Source organism: Haliotis cracherodii, unplaced genomic scaffold (genome assembly GCF_022045235.1).
Source record: "Haliotis cracherodii isolate W230 unplaced genomic scaffold, xgHalCrac1.p SCAF_27, whole genome shotgun sequence".
In the NCBI taxonomy this organism is placed as follows: Eukaryota; Metazoa; Mollusca; class Gastropoda; order Lepetellida; family Haliotidae; genus Haliotis; species Haliotis cracherodii.
Window position 1 is genome coordinate 1730917 of NW_027266283.1, and position 27844 is coordinate 1758760.

Consider the following 27844-nt stretch of genomic DNA (forward strand, 5'->3'; position numbering starts at 1 on the left):
TATATGAGGGCTGTCTGTAAATAATCGAGTCTGGGCCAGACAATCCAGTGATTGATATCATGAGCATCGATCCACGCAATTGGGATACGATGACATGCATCAACCAAGTCAGCGAGCCTGACCACCCGATCCTCTAAGTCGCCTCATACGACATGCTTCTACAGATCTTCACGGGTCTAGTGATATTAATTTGAATGTTGGTGCCTACCATATATCTAACGACATTGTATATGTTCACGGCATGAAACGTACAATATTCCAATCTGCATCACCGTGAGAAATGTGTGTCCTTATTCTTGAGTACATTTCTACAGTAGTGTGTACGTTGAAGTCACTTGATACACTTCATAGATAAAATATATTTCAATTCAGGTTAGCAATGAGTTTACTAAGACTGCCCCGTGCCATCTTGGTTGTCAACTTTATCATTTATCATTGTGTCCGAAAAGGAAACGAAAATGTTCATACATACATATTAAATCAGGTGTTAAATCACAACTCGAAGAAAATTCTCGAGGAGATTCATAATAAGGTTCAGATATCTCCTCTGTGCGCTTCGTCTCCATTCAGGAAGTGAGTCATATAAACACGTTCAGAGAGGGCTGCGCCTAGCCCTCGTATGTGCTTATTATAGATCCATGTCATATAGATTTCACTTTCGTTTCACACAAGTGCGTAATTCCTGAGGAATAGCAAGTTCTAGGATGCGCATACAGTTTGTATCGGCTGTTAACACTGACATCTCCAGCTGGTAAGATGTATGTCTATACTTCTGATGCAATATGAAGTATTCTGTTTAATGGGTTTCATCTATCAGTGTTACATTTTCATTGAAATCTATCACCTAAATACATACACCTGGTCAACGTCGTTACATTAATCCCCTTAATGTATCAGAATATGACACATTATAGACGTAATTGAAAGCGCACATAATTAACAATGAGAGACATGTATTAATTAGACACGGAATGACATTATAATAAATGTGTTAATTAACATAAATCAAATACTCAAAACATAATTCTAAACAAATATCCCCAAACAGGAGTGTCTTTAATTAGAATATGGGTGACATTTTTATTTGAGTGCGTGAGTCCCCCCTTGCTATTCTACAGAGCACGGGTGGCCCAGTCGCCTAAGGCGCCGCGATTCGCTATGCAGAGTTGCGTCCCTTGGTCACACCTATGATTATGGGTTCGAATCCCGGTTCGCACCGATTATGTTTCTAGGTTTGTCAGCACCATACCCGTGCTCGTGGGTTTCACCGTGGTGAACGTCTGAGACCTGCATCACTTCGGGCTTTCCTCCCACATTAAGCTGACACGCCGCGATATAACTGTAATATTATTAAAAGCGGCGTTAAACCTACTCACTCCTTGCTGATCTGATTCTCTTTTTGAAGAAGAGTTTCTTCTCATAGGAAATTTGGGAATATGGAAATTTGGCCCAGAAATATGAAACAGATGAAACTGTTCCACTGGTCTCTTTGTTTCTAGCGGAGGTGGGTAAATCGGCGGTAGGGAAATGGCTATATGACTGTTATTATCATCGAGATACCTGAAGCTCAAGTTAAGGGTCGGTGAGGTAGACTAGTGATTAAAGCGTTCGCTCGTCACGCCGAAGACCCGGGTTCGATTCCCCACATGGGTACAATGCGTGAAGCCCATTTCTGGTGTCCCCGGCCGTTATATTGCTGGAATATTGATAAAAGCGGCGTAAAACCATTTTCACTCACTCACTCACTCACTCAAAGTTAAACTTCCTCTCCAAATTCCCGTGTCTTGATATTTTTGAGAATCCGAGGAAACATGCTGATCAACACATGCTTATGATGTCGTCGGAACCGCATAATGAACTCTGCTGTCAGCAGATATCCCTTATAAAATTATGGAAAGTATTTTGTCACTTTACTTTAACACAGTGTCAGGAACAGCGGACACCAAACATGAGCCAGCCACATTGTACCCATTTCAGAAAAAGAAGCTGGGCCTAAGGCGTGACCTGTCAACGCGTTTACCACGAGGGCACCCGAGCGCCCTTCCTTTATTTGGCATGAGTACTATCCAGTACTCCCAGGTTAACACAATTTTTCACAAACAAAAATAAATCGTCCATAATGAAAATTTAAAGATGCTCAAAAAGGTAATATGGGAAGAGACGCGTTTACGAATTTGAATTATTATAAAAAATCATTTTACCTTTTCCGTTTTCAGGTTACAACTTAGGATATTTTCATAGGGAATATAATACAATTCTTCAAATAATGTTTGGCTATGTTTTAGACATTCACACTGAATCAGAAGAAATACTAACAATGGAAGAAAGGAAGGCCGATACTGCTTTGGCGTTACGTGAGTGAGTATGGTTTTACGCCGCTTTTAGCAATATAACAGCAATATCAGGGCGGGGACACCAGAAATGGGCTTCACACATTGTACCCATGTCGGGAATCGAAACCAGGACTTCGGCGTTATGAGTGAACGCTTTAACCACTAGGCTACCCGACCGTCCCTTTGGCGTTAAGAATATCGTTCCAGGAATGTAACATGGATTTCTACAATCATTGGTCGTGTATCTACTTGGTCATCCCTATGGTTATCTCACAATGCTTATTCTGAATACGTGTATGGTGGAGGAGACCTTTTGTTCTTCGGACACACAAAGGCGCTTTATACAACATGCCAGTTATGTCGGGGTATGTCTAGGTAATGTGAGATGGAAGATAAACGTGACGCAGGTCATGAGCGTTTTCACGATGTTGTAACTATAATCAATGCAGAGGAAAATACATGATTTGACGATAACTGTCTGAAAACTCCTTCATGTGAACAGCGTGACGTTTAACCTGTTTACAGTGTAAACGGAGGTAGCGCGGTTCGTTGATATGTGAGGTGGCTTACTGTATAAATACGGAAGTATTTCCGCTTGACAGACAAAACAACACTTGCACCGAAGAGACGTTCGGCCTGACTTTTAGGTAATCACACAAACACATCCTGTCTCCATCACTCGCCAACGCGGAGGTTACATCAAGTGTTTCAAGCCCTGTGAGTCGTCAGAGAATCACTGTCACCTGATGGCGGAGGATGGTGGAAGGTTTCTTTGTATTATAACTGTCAGGTATGGTGTTTAAATGAGAATGCTGTCGCACCGTCGTATCGAACAACAATGACTTTTGCACACGTCACACATGTCTTGCTCTTATAAACATGAGAGTGTGGGTTACTCGCCAGAGGCGGGCACAGGATTTTGAAAAAAAGTACGTGTGTGTGTCTGTGTCACACAATCCTTGAATATATTACTTCTAGTGTACGAGTCTGGCTGTGGTTGATTTCACTGCAGCCATATCTAGATCTACACTGAGAGAAGGGTCTGTCAGTAGATCTGAGTTCTTGGTGTAACCATGCAGAAATGTAAACACAATCATACGATAATCTCGTCAACAATATTCAATGGTATAGAGAGCCAGATTAACATCTACAACACGCACATCTGTACAATGTGACAAGAACGCCGCGTGAATCCGATGTAAACTAACGGTTCTAATTACACCTATGTCGCTGCCAAAGACGGTATGTTATTCGATGTCTTAGGTCTCAGTTTGGTTTACTTTGAAGGCCTCTTCTTTGAATTAGGGTAAGTAGTATACTCCCTTTACAGATATTTCATCTCAACATTATATGCAACATGTATGTGATTTATGTGTGCTGGGTTTGTTAACTCGTTGACAGTCATTAATATAGATCTTTTCGACTGTGAATTCGACCCGTGAAGATTCCGGGGTAGAATAGGTCTTCAGCAACCCATGCTTGCCGTAAAAGGCGACTATGCTCGTCGTAAAAGGCGACTAACGGGATCGGGTGGTCAGGCTCGCTGACTTGGTTGATGCATATCATCGATCCCAATTGCGTGGATAGATGCTCATGATATTAATCACTGGATTGTCTGGTCCAGATTCGATTATTTACAGACCGCCGTCATATAGCTGGAATATTGCGGAGTGCAACCAACCAACCAAACAATCGACTGTGAATTCCACTATTCGTGAATCACCACAGACAAGAGTAAATAACGTGAATCACTTAAACTACAGTTGCTATCTGCGTTGTGAGAATACAGATCAAGACTATTTCTGCTGAATGGATATGCATCATGAAGACATGAGCAATGGTGTCTCTTCTTCTATTTTAGACTCGGAGACGTACGTTGCAATAACATCTACCTGCGAGGCACATGACGAGTTTGTCATGGCAGCACACCGAAAGTAAGACTGACTTCTTAGTTTCTCTTGCAAGTAATGTTATTGTGATGAGAGCATCTATTTATCAACAGCCTCATTCAAGTAAGAAAGATATATGTGAAAATACGAAACTGATTATATAGAGGATTGTAAACGGCTACTCCATGGGGATTCTGGATTAGGTCCCCATTAACCTAATAGTATACTTGTTGTAAGAAGCAACGCAATGGATTTGGTTGTCAGGCTCAGTGACCTGGTTGATTGCGTGCCATCATACCCGGACGAAATGGAATGATGTTCATATTATTAATCACTGGTTTATCTGATCCCGTACTGACCTGTTTACTTACAAGCAGTCGCCATGTACATGCAATATTGCTAAATGAGGCGTCAAAAACGAAACCGTCAAAACGCCTGGACTAAGCTGGTCCAAGATTGTTTGTAACATGACTGTAAAATTGTACATTGTAACCATATATTGATGGCTGAATGAATTCTCGGGTATTTCAGTGTTTCTGTTATTGCTTCTCTTCGCTTTTTTTCAAGGTCCCATGGTGTTTATATATGGATGCCCATACAGTTTCTGAAGATCGGACATGTGTCTCTCAAGTTGAGTGATGGCACTTACATAAGTTGGTGGCCAAAACACGAGAAAGAGCTTAAAGATGCAAAGATTCATCAAGCTACGAATGGAATAGAAACCACCAATGGCACTGATCTGGACGATGACATTCAGACTATGGGGTATGAGTATGACGTGGAATTCACAATACCATCCAAAGTGTTACATCTCAAGAAAATGAAGGATTCCTGGTCATCTATTCTTTTGAAGTGTCAGTTTGATCCAATGAAAGAAAACTGCTGTTGGGTCGTTTACAAAGTGTTGCATGCTGGGGGTGCTATATCTGCAGATGTACGGTCGCCATGGCGACCATGGATGATACGTCAGTATGTGTCGAGCTTAGTAGGGGAATCGTGAATTTATCAGATGACAACTACAAGACGCCGTTGCACCACCTGCTGTTCTGGATGTGTGTTGATTTTTACCTTCGTGTATGAACATGGAAAGAACCAATGTGGACATTTTTTGACAGTTAGATTTCATTGACGAGTTGTCAACATCGGTCACTATACTAATGCCGTCATAGATACGACGTCATAGATAAATCTGTATTGGAGGCAACATCCCCATGAATATATTTATTTCTATGCTTGAGACAAAAAGAAATCAGCCAGTTCCACAAAACATTCATTTTCTTCACTGTGAAAGGAGGACCGAAAGACATTTTCCTGAACCCTGATCATGCAACACATTATGAAAATTATGTCCACTAAACAAATTATTTTTTTAGCATTTTCCGGCCAGATTATTTAAAAAGAACCGCCCCAACTCCCTCTCCCTTCCGAATGTCAAATTGTTGACCTCTAAATGAGGCCAGGGCACGTGATGTAACCGGCCAATGTATTTTTAGTTTCACATCCTTGTATGTAAACGTTGATGAAAGAACGATCGTGTTTTATTTCTGTAAATAATGTTTTAATACAATGAATTAAGACGTCAATAGAAGATCAGCGCAGCATGTTATGTATTGTTAAGGAACGTATAAGATCAGCCTATAGGATTCAGTCATCTTCATATCTTCAGCATTATGTGAGTACAGCCTTTTCCTGTTTGAAACCGGACACTGTTGAGTTGATCAAATAAGGTAAATGGAAGTTAATGGATTATCATGTTGAAATAACGAGATAAACAAATAAATGTGCATTCCTAACTGTTTATGGTATATAATTCAAACACCAGCGCAAGAGAATAATCAGTTTAAAAAATCTGCCGAAATAAATTCCAAAGGCAAAGTAGTGATGATCATTATGCACATAGTTCACTCAACATCAGTGATGATATCAGTTTTTTTGCGAAACGTTATGCATGTTTTCTTCTACCGTATATCAAACACCAGCTATTTTCATTATAAAATATAAGTATAAGCCATGTAAAGGTCACAGTATTTGGTATCATCGCGCATCATTTTGACAAGCGACGTGTCATATGTGGTAAATTTCTCTTAATTGCCATGCAACTCAACCTTTGATGCTACACGTTGATTGGAAAGCTTAGTTGTAAGCAGCATGCGTTGTTTCAAGAAATGTTTATAGAATATATATGTTGTGGGGTACAACATGTATGGAAACTAAAAGCTACCTGTTCATATCTACGTTCTGAAAATGTCATACCAAATATATAATAAATGAAAAAAAGTATCGCATTTGTTTCGAATCTGGAATTTCTTGACATTGATGGTCCTTTTCGCAGTGGGTCGATAAAACCTGATTAGGGTAATGATACTAGTGAGTGAGTGAGTGAGTGAGTGAGTGAGTGAGTGAGTGAGTGAGTTTGGTTTTACGCCACTTTTAGCAACATTCCACGGCAGGGGACACCAGAAATGGGCTTCACACATTGTACCCATGTCGGGATTCGAACCCGGGTCTTTGGCGTGACGAGCGAACGCTTTAACCACTGGCCTACCCGACCGCCCCGGTAATGATACTAAGGACATGATGCATTCTGCCTTTTGCTCCCCCACCCCCACCTGGCAGATTTTTGTGTGTTATGATATACACTTTATATGCAGTTGTATATGTTGAAAGCGTTTCACATTGTAAATATATGCACACGTTTTAAAATACTGGCCAATATTACCAAATACACCAACAATAATTATTTCTGTACATCCACTATTCACACGGATTTGTACCACATGTCTATGGCCTTTCAGTTTTCTAAATAAAGACAAGAATAGAAATATATATCTCAGAGGTTTTAGCAAGTCAGGCTTCTTATTTCTTAAGCAGCGACGTCAAAACAGTCAAAACAGAAACTATGGTTTATCACCGAGGAAAGTACGCGTCATTGTTTCGTTATAAGGAAATGTTTGGGTTTACTGCACAACATCTGTAGTTGCTGTCTCGTGAATGTCGCGTGCGTGTCGTGTATTAAGAACTGTCATCAACACTCGTTCTAGTTTCCAGACATATTTGGATTTAAGAGAGGTAAATATCTTTACGACTTCACTTCCCAGCCTCTATTGTTGTATATATGTCAGGGTGCCGTTGTACAAAACAACCTTAGCGCTAACGACTGTCGTAAGTCTATGTTAAGGTATGGGAGTAATGATCACCTTCGCGTTAAGATCGCTTTGTACCATGGCACCCTGATTTGTCATATCGTTTGGTTGAACAGTGATATCAGCATTGACTATATACAATAGTGATTCACGTTTATTTTTTTAAAACCAGGAAACAAATAGATTAGAAAAGATTGCAACCTTGGCATAGATACAACGTGCTATTGACCTTTTTCACACTTTTTCACACTGCCTGTGATACACTGGAATTAGCATTTTGCTGTCAGGATCCCGGAAGTGAATCGAAAGGTGCATTTCGAGATACGTATTTCAGAAATAGATTGTTTTATCATAACCTCGTCGGCATATAGATACAATGTGACAGTACATTCAATGACAGAAGTTTTGTATCGTAAATAAACCGCATTACATGAAACATGTCAGTTTCCTTTTGCAAAATTGCTCAGTCAATGCGTGGCTTGGCGAACTCTAGATCAAGATTGAGATCATGTTTATTTCACGTTTCATAGTGGTGTTTGCTGCACAACGCACTATCGTTTTGCCATGAGTCCAGTTGACAAAAGACACTTTTTTTCTGCTAAGATTTTCATTTTAACATATTACAATTTTAATTATGAAAATAATTCGCGTGTCAAAATAAATATTCAGAAGGGGCGATAACTATATTCAGTGTGTACAATGACAGATGATACTTTCAAACATCACTTACTTAATTGATTATTGCCGATTGAGATTGCACCGTGCACGACAAAAGTAATAATGTGTGAACTGTTTAAAATAAGTTAAAGGGAAACTAAAAATTGATAAATATAAATAATGTATGAAATTGAAGAAATATAAGAATTGATACAACTACCAACTTCTTGAACCCCCTTACTTAATCCTGTATGATGATAGGTAATTGTATATCAAAAGGAAGCTACTAATACATTTATCCTGAATAGTTTGAAAATGTCTTGTTCAGATATGAGTACAGATAAAATAACGAAAGATATAAAGGAATCAACTTCAATTGGTAATCAAGCCAAGATAAAATATATGTATCGGTACAAATTATGTTGATGGAACAATCTGGATTTCTCATATTTAACAAAGAAAAACAAACCAAAATTTTCATTTCTTTATTTCTCACAATATAAGTTTTCAAAACTTATCATGGACTTGGTGTCTTTGTCAGTCAAAAGCACCTAATTAAATTCCAGGAGAAAATAATTTTCTTGCTTGTAAACAAATGGTACAATGTGCTTTTTCAGTGTCCGATAAATATTGGCCATGTTGATTTGTGAGTGAATAAGGCTTTTCACTTCCTCGTCCTTTGACAGGACGCACATTGTAACCATTGTGTTACTGTCAGCAGAAAGCTCCTCCAGACATCCGTCACCGGATACTAGTACTTCATTGTGTTGACTCACTGGCCTGAAATGAATAATTCAATAATATTGTAATAATATTCCTACTTCAATAACATTTTTATTTTTTATAAACAATGCATATTCACCTTCTCGCAAAATAGTGCTTATTTAGAAAACAACATTCTTCTGAAATAGAGAAGTTTAAGGAAATTTAATCACAGTGTGTAGCTTTACATGCTACTTCAACAATCTTGAAGGCATCAATTCATCTGATATGTCGAAAACTCAAACAGTATATTCTTTGTAAACAGTAAACTCAACAGATGCATCAATTTAATGACAGTGTACTAAAGCTCTTTATATCAATGTCACACAGAAATTCACTCTTGTTTTTTCATGAAACACGTTTTGATATTTGCATTACCGGTATGTATTTAATCATGAAATACTTTGTTTAGTCTAACCATGTTGAAAACATACTTTCGCTGCAGTGAAAATCAGGTGAAATATCACGTTTTGTCACACCTACAGTCAGTCTGCCTCATTGACACTATGGTTTTCTGAGTAAGGTCATGAAGATCACAAAGAAAATATAAGACTTGAATTTATTTTGTCAAATGCAATGTTTATCCTTTCATGTGGTTTACTAAAGTTGATATCTTGACTTGAAAATATTAACTTTGTCAGATCACAAGATGAAATATTATTAAACATATTTTATTGTCCAAAAGACAAAGGGCAGCACTTATTACCGCCTTCTCCCTATATACAGTTATACATAATATTGCACAATGAAAATGAACAATTTACAGTAACTGTTGAAGCTTCCCATTGTGGAAACATAGTGCGCAATATATATAAACAGTGCTCATATGAAGGATATGTACAATGTGCTGGAAAGTGAAGACAGTGTGCATCTCATACATATCCCAATATTATACATTTTAGTGTTGAATATAGATTTAACAATATTAATGAATAACAGTTTGGAAAAAATAATATGCTAGCTACTGAATCTGTTAGTCGTTTCTATAAATTTGTGTACAGACAAGAATATTTTGGTATTTAGGAAAACATCTAAGTTTTGATCACCAAAAAGAATACTATGTAGAGTTTTTTGTCCTCCAAGATTATCGATAGCTGTCAGTAATGTCTCCCTAAAATCATCATATAAGGTACATTCGAAGAAGAAATGGAATGAATTTTCTCAAGGAGCATGCATACAAGGAGCATGAGATAAATTCATGCTATCATCGTTATTTGACAAGAAACACAAATTTCTTCTATGTATTTATATTTTTTTATTTTTCTCGTTTTGATTGAATTATAAAAAAATATCAAAATGATCACACCACTTGACTTGATTGAAATAAACTTAAGTTCTAAAGATTGTTAACAATAGTAAAATAATACATCATAACAATATAATTATTGCAAAATGACACATTAGCACAACTATATTCTTATATACAAATTGATATGATTAATAATCAATAATACATGGCAATTGCTTGTACAAAAGAAATCTTTTTGTTTTAAAAGTTTCAAAACATGTTTGTGGACATAAAACCAGATGGGTTTCACAATTAAACAAAGGGAATTAATGAGTTATGATTGCAATACGCATGGGAATTAAAAATAATTCTTTTTATACTTTAAGTTTTTAGTAATGTCAATATCAATTCATGCATTTGAAATATTTGAATACAAACTGTTAAAGAGTTATCTGTTTCTGTAAATTATATAAAGATCAAATGTAGATTGAACATTTACTGGACATTAATTAGTTGGGTTTTTGTTCATTTCATGACATGATTAAATTGGTACACTAAAGTAAATATCATTTTGGTAGAAATATTAATTGTTACCAAATTTGCAGATCAAACTGTACTTACACACCCTTTATGTAATAATTCAGTTGAAATATTACACCTCATGCTATTTAATCTGTCAACATTGACAATCAAAATAACAACTGTTCACAATCACAACAGCACAAGTAGATCGAGAGGTCTAATATTTTATTGGAATGCATTTGAGTCCATTACAATTAACATCAAATACGCAACTGATTCAAACTTTTGATTTGTTACGATTTAAAATTCTCAGTAGGTTACAATTTGATACATTATATCAACATATCAATTTAGTTAGTTTCTGACATATGTCTAGATATGGTCAAAAGGTCAATATTTCGACTTCAAATACAACCCGCAAAGTTATTTAAACTCACAATAAATAGTTTGGATTAATGGTGTGTAAACAATGAAATATTCTTTACAAGATTTCAGTAGCATTTGTATTAAGTCTGTTCACCTACCATAAACTGCACTGGGAGTTACCAGGTGGTCATGGATATTTTTAATTGAAATCACAACAGAACGGCCAGATTCAAATTTATATCGGTAAGGAGACCAGATAACAGTAGAATAGTTTGTCAATAAGAATAATGTTCAATACTTACGATAAATGTACCGGGATGGTTAAATTGTCACAGTTTGTCCCAATTGCGTGCCTTGTTGACATCTCCATGTGTTTCATGTGCTATCCAGCCTTCACCTTCTGCTCTCCAAGCCTCGCTTTCAAACCGGAAGTAGCGAAGTGTGAAAAAGGTCAATAGTGTCATTTACCTGGGCGCCCTACATGGCCCCTAGCTTATGAAACAGTGCAATCAGATAATATGAAACAGTTGTAACAGGTCATTACATGACAGTACAAACGATTGAAGAGAAGTTAAAGGAGTGACAAGAATGTTAGGTTGTCAATGCCAATGAAGAAGTATTACAAATGGAACATTACCAATAATCTTTGGATTAAGATATCTTGATCAGATTTTTCGGCTCTGGCTACATATTTATATAAGATATATTCACAAAATAATCACACGACACGAATTGCTCTCCAACATATTATCGTGACGTGACAATGTAACTGCACACATAACAGCTTTGCGTTGACAGTGGAAACAATAAATACAAAATAATATAATTCATATACATTGCGTTTCTCATTTAACCCCTGGAGGACAGAGGGACATAAATCCAAACACTATTGATTATGGCGGAGACCTAGAGGTTCACTTCGGCGATCGTGTTTCCGTATTTCCCAAAACATTCTAAACGATTCTAGGGTTATCGGCGACGTTTTGGAATGATCATTGGTGCTTTGATGAAAAACAGATACAGATCACTAATATGCTATTTTTGACATCATTTCTCCGAGTAAATATCCGAAATTTAGATTTCGAAACATGCTGTAAATAACGCCGTGAATGGTGATTTAGTAATGTGTAAAATGGCGACATTTACGATGTACCTATCTTTCAGAGGTCATTTGTAGTAATTTTCCTTTGCCTAAAATGACAGTGGATAATATCACAGAAAAGGGAATTGTCCACAGAATTCGGAAGTGTGAAGTGAAGTGTATTTGTGTGCGTGATGTATGTTGAATTTTATTCAACTGCAAAGTGTGGCATCCATTGGGAAAAGTGGATGCACTTTGTTCTTGATTCCTTTATCCTTTATATGACGGCATCTGTCCCTTAAGCACTCCGTTTGTCGAATACCAATGAGGCAGACTCAGGGTAAGCATTCGAGTACTTTGTGTAGAGTGAGTGAGCTGGGTCTAGCGCCATTTAATATTAGATCATTTGAATAACGGCGGGTCAGCAAGAAGATTCAAAGTGAACGCGGGTTTAATGCTGATAAACCAAGAAAATAATCAGTGTGAACCAGGATTCAAACCCATAATCATAGGTTTCTGGCACATCTAATTATAGGACGCATCACCACGCACTAACTTACGACGCCTTAGACCACAGGCCCCCCGGAGATATCATGAGGATCCGCCATTTAGAAAGACCAGTTGAGTGAGTGAGTGAGTGAGTCTGGCTTGTCTCGTCTAGTTGCAGTCCTTTAGCAACCATCGTAATCCATATACACACTTAACTACCAACAATCCACATGTAGATGTAATACTCCCTTTACACACGTCAGAATCTAAATGTACATATTACATTTTACATGCACACCAAACATTAGGTCGATATTTAAACGTAACAGTTCACCTGCATTGATTGCAGTCCACCTGTGCATGTAACAATCCAAATGATCATCTACAAATAAACGTGCACTTGTAAGAATCCAGACATCAAGCAATATGTGTGCATGTGTAGCAATTCTTGTCATAATGAAGCAGTCCATGTGCCTATGTGACAATCCAGATGATAATCTAGCAATTCACGCGTACGTGGAACAATCCAGATGATCATTTAACAATCCACGTGCATATGGAAAAACCCAGATGATTATTTAGCGATCCACCGGAGCGTGTAACACTCAAGATCATCATCTAGCAATCCACGTGTACATATAACAATCCGTATTATCATCTAGCAATCCACGACTACATGTAACAGTCTGTATTATCATCTAGCAATCTACGTGTACATGTAACTATCCGTATTATCATCTAGCAAACCACGTGTACATGTAACAATCCGTATTATCATCTAGCAATCCACGTGTACATATCACAATCCGTATTATCATCTAGCAATCCACGTCTACATATAACAATCTAGATGCTCATCTAACAATCCACGTGAACATGTAACTATCCGTATTATCATCTAACAATCCACGTGTACATATAACAATCCGTATTATCATCTAGCAATCCACGTGTACATGTAACATTCTGAACTGTCATCTAGGAATCCAGTTGGACATGTTAATTCTAGATGATCATCTAGCAATCCACGTGTGCATTTAGCAATCCGTATTATCATCTAGCAATCCACGTGTACATATCACAATCCGTATTATCATCTAGCAAACAATCTGTACATGTAACTATCCGTATCATCATCTAGCATTCCACGTGTAATATAACAATCTGTATCATCATCTAGGAATCCACGTGTACATATTACAATCCGTATTATCATCTAGCAATCCACGTATGCATTTAACAATCCGTATTATCATCTAACAATCCACGTGTACATGTAACTATCCCTATTATCATCTAGCAATCCACGTGTACATATAACAATCCGTATCATCATCTAACAATCCACGTGTACATGTAACTATCCCTATTATCATCTAGCAATCCACGTGTACATGTAACTATCCGTATTATCATCTAACAATCCACATGTACATGTAACTATCCGTATTATCATCTAGCAATCCACGTGTACATGTAACTATACGTATTATCATCTAACAATCCACGTGTACATGTAACTATCCCTATTATCATCTAACAATCCACGTGTACATGTAACTATCCGTATTATCATCTAGCAATCCACGTGTACATGTAACTATACGTATTATCATCTAACAATCCACGTGTACATGTAACTATCCCTATTATCATCTAACAATCCACGTGTACATGTAACTATCCGTATTATCATCTAACAATCCGCATGTACATGTAACTATACGTATTATCATCTAGCAATCCACGTGTACATGAAACTATCCGTATTATCATCTAACAATCCACGTGTACATGTAACTATCCGTATTATCATCTAACAATCCACATGTACATGTAACTATACGTATTATCATCTAGCAATCCACGTGTACATGTAACTATCCGTATTATCATCTAACAATCCACGTGTACATGTAACTATCCGTATTATCATCTAACAATCCACATGTACATGTAACTATCCCTATTATCATCTAGCAATCCACGTGTACATGTAACTATCCGTATTATCATCTAGTAATCCACGTGTACATGTAACATTCTGAATTGTCATCTAGGAATCCTGCCGGACATGTTAATTCTAGATGCTCATCTAGCAATCCACGTGTGCATTTAGCAATCCGCAGTATCATCTAGCAATCCACGTGTAGATATTACAATCCGTATTATCATCTAGCAATCCACGTGTACATGTAACATTCTGAATTGTTATCTAGGAATCCTTTTGGACATGTTAATTCTATATGATTCACGCAAATGTCATCTGTGCAGACGATTTCACGACATATGGGCATGTACTCTTACACAAGTTGCATGTCGTCCTTTATCTGTGTGGCAGTTGCCAACCCATTTCTTAATGCCATCGTTCTCACTAATCTGTCCTGGGCTGGAGCAGTTGCACTTGGGCCTCCAGAGCGGCGTCGGTCAGCGACTTTAACTGTTTGTTGTTTTGTTTGTTTGGGAGGGAGACAAAGCATCCAGCATTTGTTTATGCTCGATATTTGAAATAATTCCTCAATTCATTATGACTAATTTTGATCGTTTAGATCGCTAGTTTAAACACTCCTCCTCAGTTTGGAATCGTAAGACACTCTGAATGAAAACATCGGACTTCGCCCTCGACCTTGACCTTGGTCTTCCTTTCCCGCAGTTTTCCTTGTTTTCCTTCCTCATGTCTCACAATCCCTAGCATGCCGTGTTTTGACCTTCATATGATACTTGGGTTGGGCTGACTGATATTTTCTGAGCAGCTGTCCCTTATTGTTTAGCTTTGTAACTGTGTCATGTTATATTTAAGAAAACGCTAAATATGAATCGTAGTCTGAAATACATTATCCCAATATATTTCATAGGAAAGACGAAACTTATCAACTGACAGGGAGTGTCACGAGAGGGGCGAGGCATGTATCGACATTTGCGTTGGCAAAACCCACTCACGAACAAATAAGCAGTTAGTGTGTTTTGTTACACACTGCTTTGACTGCTGCGTTTTAGTTTTGTATCTCCAAAAATTCGAGAAAACCCTTAAACCACCGGGACCCCAGTATTAAAGCCCTGATACTTACAGTAAACTTTATAACGAACTCAATGGGACCACTAACTTTAGTTTGTTATAACCGTAGTTCGTTATAAGCATATATACAGCATAACTATAGCAAATAAATCAGTTCGTTATATCCGTCAGTTCGTTATAAGCGTGTTCGTTATAAACGTACTTTACTGTATTGACAGTCTTTGTGTTTTATACTCCTTATTCTACACCCATAGTTCGCAAGTCTGAATCATTAGTGTTTGATGTCATTTTTCCATCTGGTGAGGTGAAATGGGGCTCAACATTATTTAATTTATGTACAGACTCGTGTGTATGTATGTGTGTGGGTCTGCCTGGTCCACTGATGTCATTGTCACCGCTATTTTGCTTTTCACTCAATGTAATCTGTTTTGTCCGATTATTCAACCCATTTGGACACAGTCCTTGTTTTATCCCCTTAATGCCAATGGCTAGGAAGGGTAAGAAAAAGTAACTTCTTTTCACATATGTTTGTATGACGCGAACAGGAAATCAAGCTACACTCTTTTGGCAGAAGCTCTGCTCACTATACCACATGAGCTGTCCTATTCACATTTGAAGTTATTAATATCTTGTGTGGACATGACAGCCGTTACACTACAATTGTACACCTAATTGTAGTGTAACGACTGTCAAAACTGGGATATTCCAGTATGAAAAGACTGACGCATACATGACGTTGTTGCCGGAGCTTATATATCTCAATCTTTAGTCCTCGGGAGTCATTCTGTCTTCTGTATGGATCACGCAGGTCGAAAAAACAGACAAGTTGAAATACATACGGTAGGTAGAATGATGTATTCCCAAAGTATTCGTCTTTTCTAAATGTTTCACGTAGTGTGGAATAATTTATATATGTAGAAATGTCTTGAAAATATGTGATTTGGGAGTATGATTCCAGCACGATGTTGCAGACACAAAACAAACAAGACTGTTCGGTGTTTCCTATCTGTTATCTTTTCTTTACCAGATATCAAAGTAAATGGGTGCTAAACCAGGGAAAGAAAAGGAGGTGTGCATCGATGTGAAAGGTAATAGTTCACACAAAGAGGGTAATTACTCCCTAACGTAATTTATTAATATGGTATACTAATATGATCACTTGATGTCCGAGTATGTAAAGTTTGTATCGTTATGGTCTTCCTTAAACACAATTACACACTCTCATGTAATAATACTTATTACTTGCCCGTGAAGAGATAACCGGTTGAATAAACAGGTTGCTGTATTACACATTGTGTAATACCGAAACGCGTGCTTATGTTCTCTCCGGGGGTTGTCGGGTAGCCAAGTGGTTAAAGCGTTAGCTCGTCACGCCGAAGACCCGGGTTCGTTTCCCGACATTGGTAGGTGTTCCCCGTTGTGATATTGCTTGAATATTGTTAAAAACGGCGTACAGCCATACTCACTCACTCTAACATACAGAACGCTTTAACCACTAGGCTACCCGACCGCCCCTGTATGTAAGATGTGTTGTTAATCTGATGCATATACCTTGCCATCTATATATTTGTCTCTTTGATGTTTACACGTTCGTGTTTTAAGAGTATGTGCACCTATGTCTATGTACACGTCTGTGTGTAAAAACAAGCAACATATGTTTGTCCTGAGAGGCGTCTAAATGGATCGGATTGTTTGAACTCAAACTTTATGATATCGAGCACTGGTTCGTTTGGTCGGGACTTAATTATGTACAGGTCACCGTCATATAGCTGGACACTCAAACAAACCAGTCGTAATCCCAAAGTATAGTGTATAACATGCTTTTCAGGAGGAACGCATATCGAAAACAAGGGCAATATTGGTAACATTACCACTGGTAACCACCACTCTGGCCATATGACTGCCTCAGTCGGGGAGCAGCCAGGCAAGAGTCCAAAGCAATAGTAAGAACACATTTTGTTTCTGAACAGTGCACAATATATACTCCCCAGGGAGATGAGAATGAAAATCGAGTACACCGTACCCTGATCCATTGACAAGAGTAATAATGTTAGCTCTTTGAACATACACCGTCTGTTTGGAGTCTAGCACAATATAACTACACATACTATTATTATTATATTTGTCAGTTTTGAAATTATACTCCTGTAATGTACTCCTCGTGTGCACCCGCAAGCGTCAGTCGATATGATTTGGAAGCTGCTGGTGCTGTTTCAGTTACACAGGTCGGTCTACCAGCATTGCTAGTTAGCATATGCATTCTGGTGTTGTATCAACCTGTTATATCTATCTTGGAACAGGACCTGTTATACCTATCTTGGAAACAGAGGCTATTAACACATGTAGGGAATGCATATGATTACGGGAGCACATACTTGGGTGATTCCAGAAATCCAATACAATTGTGTCCTGTTGAATGATATATTCTTAATTGTAGTTTACTGTACGTGTAGTTTACTTTTGTAGAACAGAAATATGGTCTTATATGGAACTAATTTGGATGATACCAAAGACTATTTCTGGCCATGGCTACGTGAAGGTTATCCCTCGAGTGTGTTTTGAAGGGTAAATATCCTGTCCGGAGTAAACTTTGTATTAGGTGAGTCTTGACGAGTGCTTATTCCTAAAACAGGATAGTTATCGTCACAAAACATTAGCTATGAAATTATTAACTTGGTGACATGATTTTTTAGTGATAATATCGAATGCACATTTCAAAGAACTTTTGTTACCAATAACACATGGTATGGTTTCAAAAAGGGGTCGTAACCCTCCCCTAAAGCATTATGGCCAGACATTACGTTTCAATACGGTTTGGACGTGTAAGCGAATACTAAATGTTACACAAAATGCTAATCAGGGTAATGTTGGTGTGTCCCCTTTATGAGTTATGAGACATGGAATACAAAGGATCAATGGAATCAAGCTAAATGTATTTCTTGCGTCTACGTCATGCTTTATTCGTGTTGCCAGATCTTTGTTATGTCTTCAAAACGCCCATTGATCAACACACTGCAAAACCTGGCCTAACAGGCTGTATATTTCAAAACCATAACAGAAGTACACAGAAGTATAGTCAACGTATCTCGCCACTAACAGGATGCGTCATACCAATTGTACGAACACACCGAATCCGGATTTGGCTGTAGTCTGATCATCCACAGCGTTGACGTTGGAGGAAACGACAGTCAGACGTACACTAGAAATACATGTTTTTATTCTAACGCATTACCATGATGACGAGACAATGCTGCCATGCCATATATATATATTGGAGTGAGTGAGTTGGGTTTAACGCCGCTTCTAACAGTATTCCAGTTATATCACGGCGTGTCAGCTTAATGTGGGAGGAAAGTCCGAAGTGATGCAGGTCTCGGACGTTTACCACTTCGGTGAAACCCACGAGCACATATATATATTGGACTGCGTGTAGTAGATATATTTATCTTAAGCCATCCTTTGAAATGATGTTGAATGCATTTCCCTATTGTACCTTATGTACCAGTTGCCACGATATACTCACCTTTCGTGAAGACTCCTTGACAGTGTTTCATAAACACATATTAATGCTATAGTTAGAATTGCTGTTGAATATGGGAATGATTCTGTCGCCTTTACGTTGCAACATGGTCATTTATACATGTTAGGAACTGTCTCGCTCGATTTATAAATGAACTTGCTAAAGAACTTGTAATATCAGGATTGATACGTTTACAAATTCTGAGGATACCTATAATTTATGTGTTGCTCACCGGCATGCTTGTTCACTTGTTGGGCACACGAGGGTACTTAATTGGGCTGATTTTCTCCCCAAAGATTCCCAATTGAAATTAGAGCGTGTTTTAGAGTTCGAGAAATTTGGTTACACAAATATATTCCTACAAGACAAAGGACCACTATACACGACACATAATCATGGTATTTGTTTACATACAATAACATAATACAACTGTCATGGTAACTAGGCCTGACTAACTTAGCTTATATGTTACAGGAAAGTTTTTGTAGATTCTGGCTCCAACTTGGTGTTAAGGTCAAGCACAGTCACGCCCTCAAAGACGATAATGGCATCAAGTGCAAGGTAGGTCCTGTTTAGTCTGGTAACCTAGGCAACAAAAAAGGTCTCATGACGACGTCAAATCAACCGTTCATATACGATGATACATTTTGAATATTCTTTCCAGACAATACATTTGTACTTACATCTTGATGGCGGGAAAAACTGTATCCGAAAATGTTACTAAACGTGTTGATGTTTGATGCAAATACAACATCTGCATCTAAAAGGTGTTGAAACAGGTTCACCCCGATACCGGTATCAGTAGCAAAGCATGTCCATCATGAACAGCTTTGTCAGCGTTATACATGTTCGTTGATTTATTGAAGATGCTTCATGTGCCTCATTACTGTCCATTGCATTACACACTTCATCAGAAGATTCCAGCCACCCCTCTTTTATTTCCAGCGTACATAGAGTCTACATATGGTTGCCAAGACAGAATTTTCAGATAGGTGGTCATGTGTCTCTGCTTCTCAACGATGGGACATACATAAGCTGGTGGCCACGGCATGGGAAAGACTTTAAAAAAGCAAAGGTTTTTACTCTGCATGGCATTGAGCCATCGAATGGTGCAAGTTTGGAAGAGGACATACAATCCATGGAGTACACTTATAACCATGAATTTGAAATACCTTCAGACAGATTGGATCTGCAGAAAATGAAAGATTTCTGGGAATCTGTCCTTACAACTCGTAACTTTGACCCAAAGAGGGAGAACTGCTGCTGGGTTGTGTACAACGTACTACTTGCTGGAGGCGCTCCTCCAGCATCAGTGTGGTCACCATGGCGACCAGGGATGATACGACGATACATGGTCAACTTTGTGGGAGACGGTTCTCCGATATTTCGACTTATTGGGAACTTCCTTCCTTTCTAAGGCGATGTTAAGTTGTCGAATTATTATCGCGATAGATTGTTTTATGTTGACTCTTAAAATGGTTATAAAAAGCTGCTCTGGATCTGTGGCGAGGTACGTTCTTTTCAATTAACAAACTTGAAGTTATGATGTATTGTAGCATGTCTAAAAGTATGTTCACTTGCGTATAAGTATGTAAACAACGTGAATGCACCGTACACAGGGCTAAAACTGGATTTCATCAACCCCTGCTAGTCTTAGGAGGCGACTAACGGGACCGCGGACATGGCTGGTGCATAACATGATATTCCAGTTGCCTAGATCGATGCTCATGATGATCAGTGGTTTGTCCGGTCCAGACTCGCTATTTGAGGGAAATGAGATCATGCATGACCCAGTAGTCTAAGGAGCCACAATTCCCTCTGGAGATGCACGTTCCCGAAGACTTAGCAGAACATATCGATCGTGGGTTCGAATCACAGTTCACCCTGATTATGGTACGGTTGTAGGTTTGTCAGCAATATTCTCATGCTCCACAATATGGAAAAGGTCCTGCATAATCCGGGGTTTTCACAAGCTGACACACCGTACATGAAATTAAAGCTGCGTTGAACCAAAATCCATTTAGTTATGTTTCCTATCATATGAGATATGTTTGATTTCAGTTTCAGATAATACATAGTAATACATATGTAACTGAACGGTTGGAAATGAAACTTTGAGGCCAAAGGTTTCAAGGATGGTTGAAGCTTACAGCGAATATTTTTAAGTAGATTTAAGAAAGCCTAGAGAGTCGAAAATACACAAGTAGCAGGAGTAGAAATTGTCATTTCCATTTTGACATTATTAATCATGTTTATCATGTCGGGTGCTTTCATACATCATCTATGCCGAGATCTAAAGAAAATCTTAAAAAAAAACATAAATATATCTTGTCAACAAATGTTTTCCGAAATGTTTCTGTTTATTAATCCAATCAATAGGATAAATCATCTCTGTTAAAATAATTAAAGCCGAGGAAATTACAGCAGTTATAAAGGCTTCCATTAGAAATATGTGTGCTTCATAGTTGTTGAAACAACATACATGTAGATATAGGCGAAAATATTACTCACTTAGCATTAAAGAAAATACAAGTAGTTCGTTGGTTTCTTGATGGCGTGACATGAACGAACTCTTGCTGATAATTGAAGATGACGCTATTGTTAATGACGTCATGACGATTTTGTCCGTAAGGAAACACACACACATTTTGTCAGTTTTTTTTCAGGAAAAGACTATATTGGTATTGTATAGAACAACGACTAAGGCTTAGAGTTTACCAACTTAATTGACTCGGGAGAGATAATTCGCATTCCTTCGGTGCTTGTAGGAGGTTCTCTAATTCTGTCATATTCATGTTGTTACATGTATAAGTGTTCCGAGACTTCCTTTTTTATCCTGGTAATATGTTTCTTCTTTTCCGGCGAGATACTGAAACAAGTATCATGTTTGTTTCCAGGAGAAAAAATCGTTATTAAATAAATCGCCAACTTCATCTTTTGTCTTTGAGAGTGTATTCAAAGACAGAAATAACAATGCTCAAAAACTTCTGTTCGGCCGTGTGTGCCTTTATTGTCATTTTTTCTAAAATTTGTAGTGATTTGCTTCTATATGAGAGTAAAAAGTTGCAACAAAACTATTCTTGTTTTCTCTTGTCAGTACACATCACAACTTCAGGATATTTAAAACAGAATTTGTATCCATGATATATCTGATCTCATCCAAATGTCCTATGGATTTGTACAGATTATATGTAGATTATGTGCAGCATGTCACATTCTGTCTGGTATCATTATGCCCATTATCTGTAAAACAAAAGCATCATGCCATCAAAATTTGTCTCATCATCCACTTCGACCTAGCTCCCCACATTTCCGATATTTCCTCTGTCATCATTTGCTTCCAACGCCTCCTCATGAGGTGGTACTCAAGCACATTCTCAAGATACATGCCTCACCTTCCCACCTTCCCCTCTTCACATCTTTCTCCGATCATCCACAGAGCTGGACGCAGCATGCTCTCCATCCATACCCATCACTGTGCCTGTCTCTGTGAGATCGTCCTGTAAGTTGTATCTTCTGTCGTATCTTCAACCCTGCCTTTCTTACTTCGATCTTCCTCTATGTTGTACTCAGTATACCCACTGACAGAGTGTGACTGGGCAACCTGCTTACATATAGAGTGTTATCTAGCAAAAGCGAATGATGATTTTCAATTCCATTTTTGGCATTCCATACGTACAATATTATCTGTTCTGCGATAGAAGAGGGAAATCGACTATTTTCCTCATATTCACAACATAATGCAGCCAGTTCTACATATTGTGATGGTATTTATGGACTCACAAGGGGCACGGGTGGCCCAGTCGTCTAACACAGGAACACAGAATGGAATGTGTGGAGGCACAACACAAACTACAGCTCAACATAACGTTATCTTCTCATTTATAATGTGAGCAATTGACGGTCCCGACGAAGACCCGGGTTGATTTCCATTGGTACAATGTGTGAAGCCAATTTCTGGTGTCCCCGGCCGTGATATTGCTAAAGGCGGTGTTACGACTTAAATTGTAATAAAAAGGTTAATTGTAATACTTGTAAATTGTAATAAAACCTCCAATGCAATTTCAGGGTCCGGTTGCACAGAGCTCTCTTCAGTAACTCGTAACTGAATGTTGTTGCAATGGACTCCTAGCTAAGCTACTATTGGATGATAAATCAATTAACCTATTTGTCGAATAGACATACCTAATGTAATCCATCATTTTTAACCCGAGGATGGATCTTTCAGTCATAAATTTCGATGTGTACAGTTGCTAGAGTATCATTCTAACAATATAGACATGACACAAGCTGTACGTAAAATAATTGATAAAGGTGGTCCTTGCGGGTTCACATACCTACATGTACATCGCCCAGGACATTGTCATTATTTGCTTTACATCTTCCGAGCAAAAAAAATGAAACTGGAATAATAATAAATTGATATTATGTATATGAACATGTATAAATCAGCTTGCACACAGACTACTGCAGAATGACATGTCATCCATTTGCTCGTTTAGTTTATTTTAAACATATTTTATTCACAAAACGAAATGAGAATTGTATTGGGGACAAGTTCTTGCAACTTAGTAAACCCCTCTCCGCATAAAATATGTACAAATATACAGTTGCAAAATAAATAAATTTGCTTCAGTCAGTAAAATTCAGACTTTCCACATTTATACATCAATATATTTGTGTAAGTTTGTTACGTTATACTTATTGTGCATATCACTACCTACTTTGCCAATTGAAATATGATTCCTTTAGGTTAAACATGAACAATTATGATGAAAAAGGTCAACAGGATATATAACAATTAAGAACAAAACACACAGAGTATTTCTCAAATAAATAATAAAACTAAGTTCATTCTAGTAATTAATCCATTTTTGGACAACCATAGAAATGAAATTCCAATGCGTTTATATGTACATACAATTATACAACAATGTACGATAACGACCTCAATCCTCCCCCACATCCATACTTTAATGACGATTGTACGATAAACCCTGTACCAACCCTGACAAGGATAGGTTCTAGTCATTTAACGCCTTTGACACTACGGTAGTAAGGTTATTACGATTTACGTAAAAAGTTATTACATTTTACCGCAAGTTGAGATTATTACAATTTAGGTCAATTTTTATTACAATTTGCGTATTACAATTTACGTCAAATTTTATTACAATTTACGTTGCTATTACAATTTACGTCAAAATTATTACAATTTGCTGCAAGTATTACAATTTACCTTTTTATTACAATTTACGTCGTAACAGGCGGCGTAAAACAATACTCACTTACCTTAATGTGAGCCGGCAGTGGGGTAGCCTAGTGGTTAAAGCGTTCGCTCGTCACGCCGAAGACTCTGGCTCGATGTATGAAGCCCATAATTGGTGTCCCTCGCCGTATTGCTCGAATATTACTTAAAGCGGCGAAACATAATGCTCACTCACTGTTATGTCAGCATCCATTTACAACCCATTGGAACAGGCTCAAATCAATCCCTTTAACATTCACTCTGGAGGTGAAGGTCAGGGTCAGATCACTCCATTCTACAGGGCCCAACATGCTCAGTCAAGGGTCAGATCTCTCCCTTCTACAGGCCCAACAAGCTCAGTCAACGGTCAGATCACTCCCTTCTACAGGGCCCAACACGCTCAGTCAAGGATCAGATCACTCCCTTCTACAGGGCCAAACATGCTAAGTCAAGGGTCAGATCACTCCATTCTACAGGGCCCAACACGCCCAGTCAAGGATCAGATCACTCCCTTCTACTGGGCCCAACAAGCTCAGTCAACGGTCAGATCACTCCCTTCTACAGGGCCCAACACGCCCAGTCAAGGATCAGATCACTCTCTTCTACTTGGCCCAACACGCTCAGTCAAGGATCAGATCACTCCATTCTACAGGGCCCAACATGCTAAGTCAAGGATCAGATCACTCTCTTCTACTGGGCCCAACACGCTCAGTCAAGGATCAGATCACTCCTTTCTACAGGGCCCAACATGCTAAGTCAACGGTCAGATCACTCCATTCTACAGGGCCCAACATGCTCAGTCAAGGGTCAGATCTCTCCCTTCTTCAGGCCCAACAAGCTCAGTCAACGGTCAGATCACTCCCTTCTACAGGGCCCAATACGCTCAGTCAAGGATCAGATCACTCCCTTCTACAGGGCCAAACATGCTAAGTCAAGGGTCAGATCACTCCATTCTACAGGCCCAAAAAGCTCAGTCAACGGTCAGATCACTCCTTCTACAGGGCCCAACACGCTCAGTCAAGGATCAGATCACTCCCTTCTACTGGGCCCAACACGCTCAATCAAGGATCAGATCTCCCCCATCTACAGGGCCGAACATGCTCAGTCAAGGGTCATATCACTCCATTCTACAGGGCTCAACACGCTCAGTCAAGGGTCAGATCACTCTCTTCTACAGGGCCCAACACGCTCAGTCAAGGATCAGATCACTCTCTTCTACAGGGCCCATCACGCTCAGTCAAGTGTCAGATCACTCCTTCTACAGGGCCCAACACGCTCAGTCAAGGGTCAGTTCACTCTCTTCTACAGGGCCCAACACGCTCAGTCAAGGATCAGATCACTCTCTTCTACAGGGCCCAGCACGCTCAGTCAAGGGTCAGATCACTCCTTCTACAGGGCCCAACATACTAAGTCAAGGGTCAGATTACTCCATTCCACAGGGCCAAACACGCTCAGTCAAGGATCAGATCACTCCATTCTACTGGGCCCAATACGCTCAGTCAAGGGTCAGATCAGTCCCTTCTACAGGGCCCAACATGTTAAGTCAAGGGTCAGATCACTCCTTCTACAGGGCCCAACACGCTCAGTCAAGGGTCAAATCACTCTCTTCTACAGGGCCCAACATGCTAAGTCAAGGATCAGATCACTCTCTTCTACAGGGCCCAACACGCTCAGTCAAGGATCAGATCACTCCCTTCTACAGGGCCCAACACGCTCAGTCAAGGATCAAATCACTCTCTTCTACAGGGCCCAACAAGCTCAGTCAACGGTCAGATCACTCCCTTCTACAGGGCCCAACACGCTCAGTCAAGGATCAGATCACTCCCTTCTACAGGGCCCAACACGCTCAGTCAAGGATCAAATCACTCTCTTCTACAGGGCCCAACACGCTCAGTCAAGGATCAGATCACTCCCTTCTACAGGGCCCAACACGCTCAGTCAAGGGTCAGATCACTCTCTTCTACAGGGCCCAACACGCTCAGTCAAGGATCAGATCACTCCCTTCTACAGGGCCCAACACGCTCAGTCAAGGGTCAGATCACTCAATTCTACAGGGCCCAACACGCTCAGTCAAGGGTCAGATCACTCAATTCTACAGGGCCCAACACGCCCAGTCAAGAGTCATATCACTCTCTTCTACAGGGCCCAACACGCTCAGTCAAGGATCAGATCACTCCCTTCTACAGGGCCCAACACGCTCAGTCAAGGGTCAGATCACTCAATTCTACAGGGCCCAACACGCCCAGTTAAGGGTCAGATCACTCAATTCTACAGGGCCCAACACGCTCACTCAAGGCTCAGGAGACACCCCTCTATTAGGCCCACTCATGGCTCAGGTCACCCACCTCTACTGGGCCCCAAACACTAGCTTGTCACCTAGTTTCTCAACGTAGTGAGATAAATAATGCCTAGGAGTCTCCTTGCTCAACAACGCTTTTCAAGAGAGTGGATCAGGTTTCCGGGGAATGTTTAGTGAATGTTTTGAAAGCATGTAAGATATCGTGACATAGATAAACATTTCACTAGCGTTTTACAGGGACGCAGTCATTCCTGAGGAATTGAGTCCCCATGAGGTATGCATTTTGTATAGTGTCCATAACAGCTGCACATACACAATGTTGCCAGGGTGCTGGCGTTGACACTGAAGGAACCATTCACATTGTAGATCACGTGACTGTTAAGTTGACGTAAGGCTTCAAATACTCATATTATCAACGTAAATGTTCAATATTTAACGTTATGGCAATCTCTCCCTAAGCCTAACAGTATGTTAAGTGATAACTTAAAGTCACGTTTCCTCGCTGTAGTTTTTATTGTGGCAAATGGACAGTTTATATGTTACCCCAAATTATGTTTGTTTGCGAATGTCCAACTCACAGTGAAGAAGAAATCATATTCACCAGTGGGGCAGGATACGCTAACATTTCATCACCTGATTTCATCACTAGTTGGTAGTGATTCATAAACACATGCTCATGGTATAGTCGGACTGGTACAATGAGCAGAGCAAATATGTAATGTAACATTCACCACATACATTTCAAGGTGAAACTAAGACTTTAGGGTACTTCAATACTGTAAGGTAACTTTATAAAAAATATGTTCAGTATCCTCAGTACACAAAGAAGCAGAGACCTCCGACTTTATAGAGAAGTATTGATATGATATGATTTGGACATGTTCATGGCACGGGATTTAGGAAATATATAACCTCGTGCGTCTCTGCATCGTCAATATCGTATGAACAAAACTTGTATTATAAGAGCATCTGGTCTTTATTAGCGAAATGAGTCATTTAATATTTTAAACAAGACATGCACATGTTTCGAACACTCAAACAATAGATATTAACAATACATAATACGCCGTGATGTAACTGGAATATCGAATTATATTGAAGTTGCAAAACTTACCCTCGTACTTATAAACTGTGTAGCACACACCCTCATGGTAAACAAATCCGGCGAATAAGGGCCATGTACTAAGTTTGAATGTTTATCATAACAGTTGATGACTGCAATAGTTCATACTGGAGGTATTATCACAACTCCACGAACCACAGACAGATGGTGAGTGAGTGAGTGAGTGAG

At 39.0% G+C, this 27844-nt stretch overlaps 1 protein-coding gene across 4 annotated transcripts; it reads left to right on the top strand.

The window, feature by feature from the left end:
* The first annotated feature begins 666 nt into the window (after positions 1–666).
* On the top strand, positions 667–22074 carry LOC139473227 (uncharacterized). Of its 4 annotated transcripts, XM_071255754.1 has the most exons (9): positions 667–751; positions 2286–2358; positions 2936–3123; positions 3958–4267; positions 4790–5894; positions 16514–16574; positions 17315–17429; positions 19481–19567; positions 19952–22074. In XM_071255754.1, the coding sequence occupies exons 4-5, from the start codon at positions 4143–4145 to the stop codon at positions 5220–5222; spliced, it is 558 nt and encodes a 185-aa protein (XP_071111855.1). In that variant the 5' UTR covers positions 667–751; positions 2286–2358; positions 2936–3123; positions 3958–4142; the 3' UTR covers positions 5223–5894; positions 16514–16574; positions 17315–17429; positions 19481–19567; positions 19952–22074. The 4 variants fall into 4 exon arrangements, 2 of the variants coding, with proteins under 2 accessions (XP_071111855.1, XP_071111856.1); XM_071255755.1 differs by lacking the exon at positions 2286–2358 and having other exon boundaries at positions 673–751; XR_011653924.1 differs by lacking the exons at positions 667–751; positions 2286–2358; positions 2936–3123; positions 3958–4267; positions 4790–5894 and adding an exon at positions 7209–7291.
* Positions 22075–27844: the final 5770 nt, after the last annotated feature.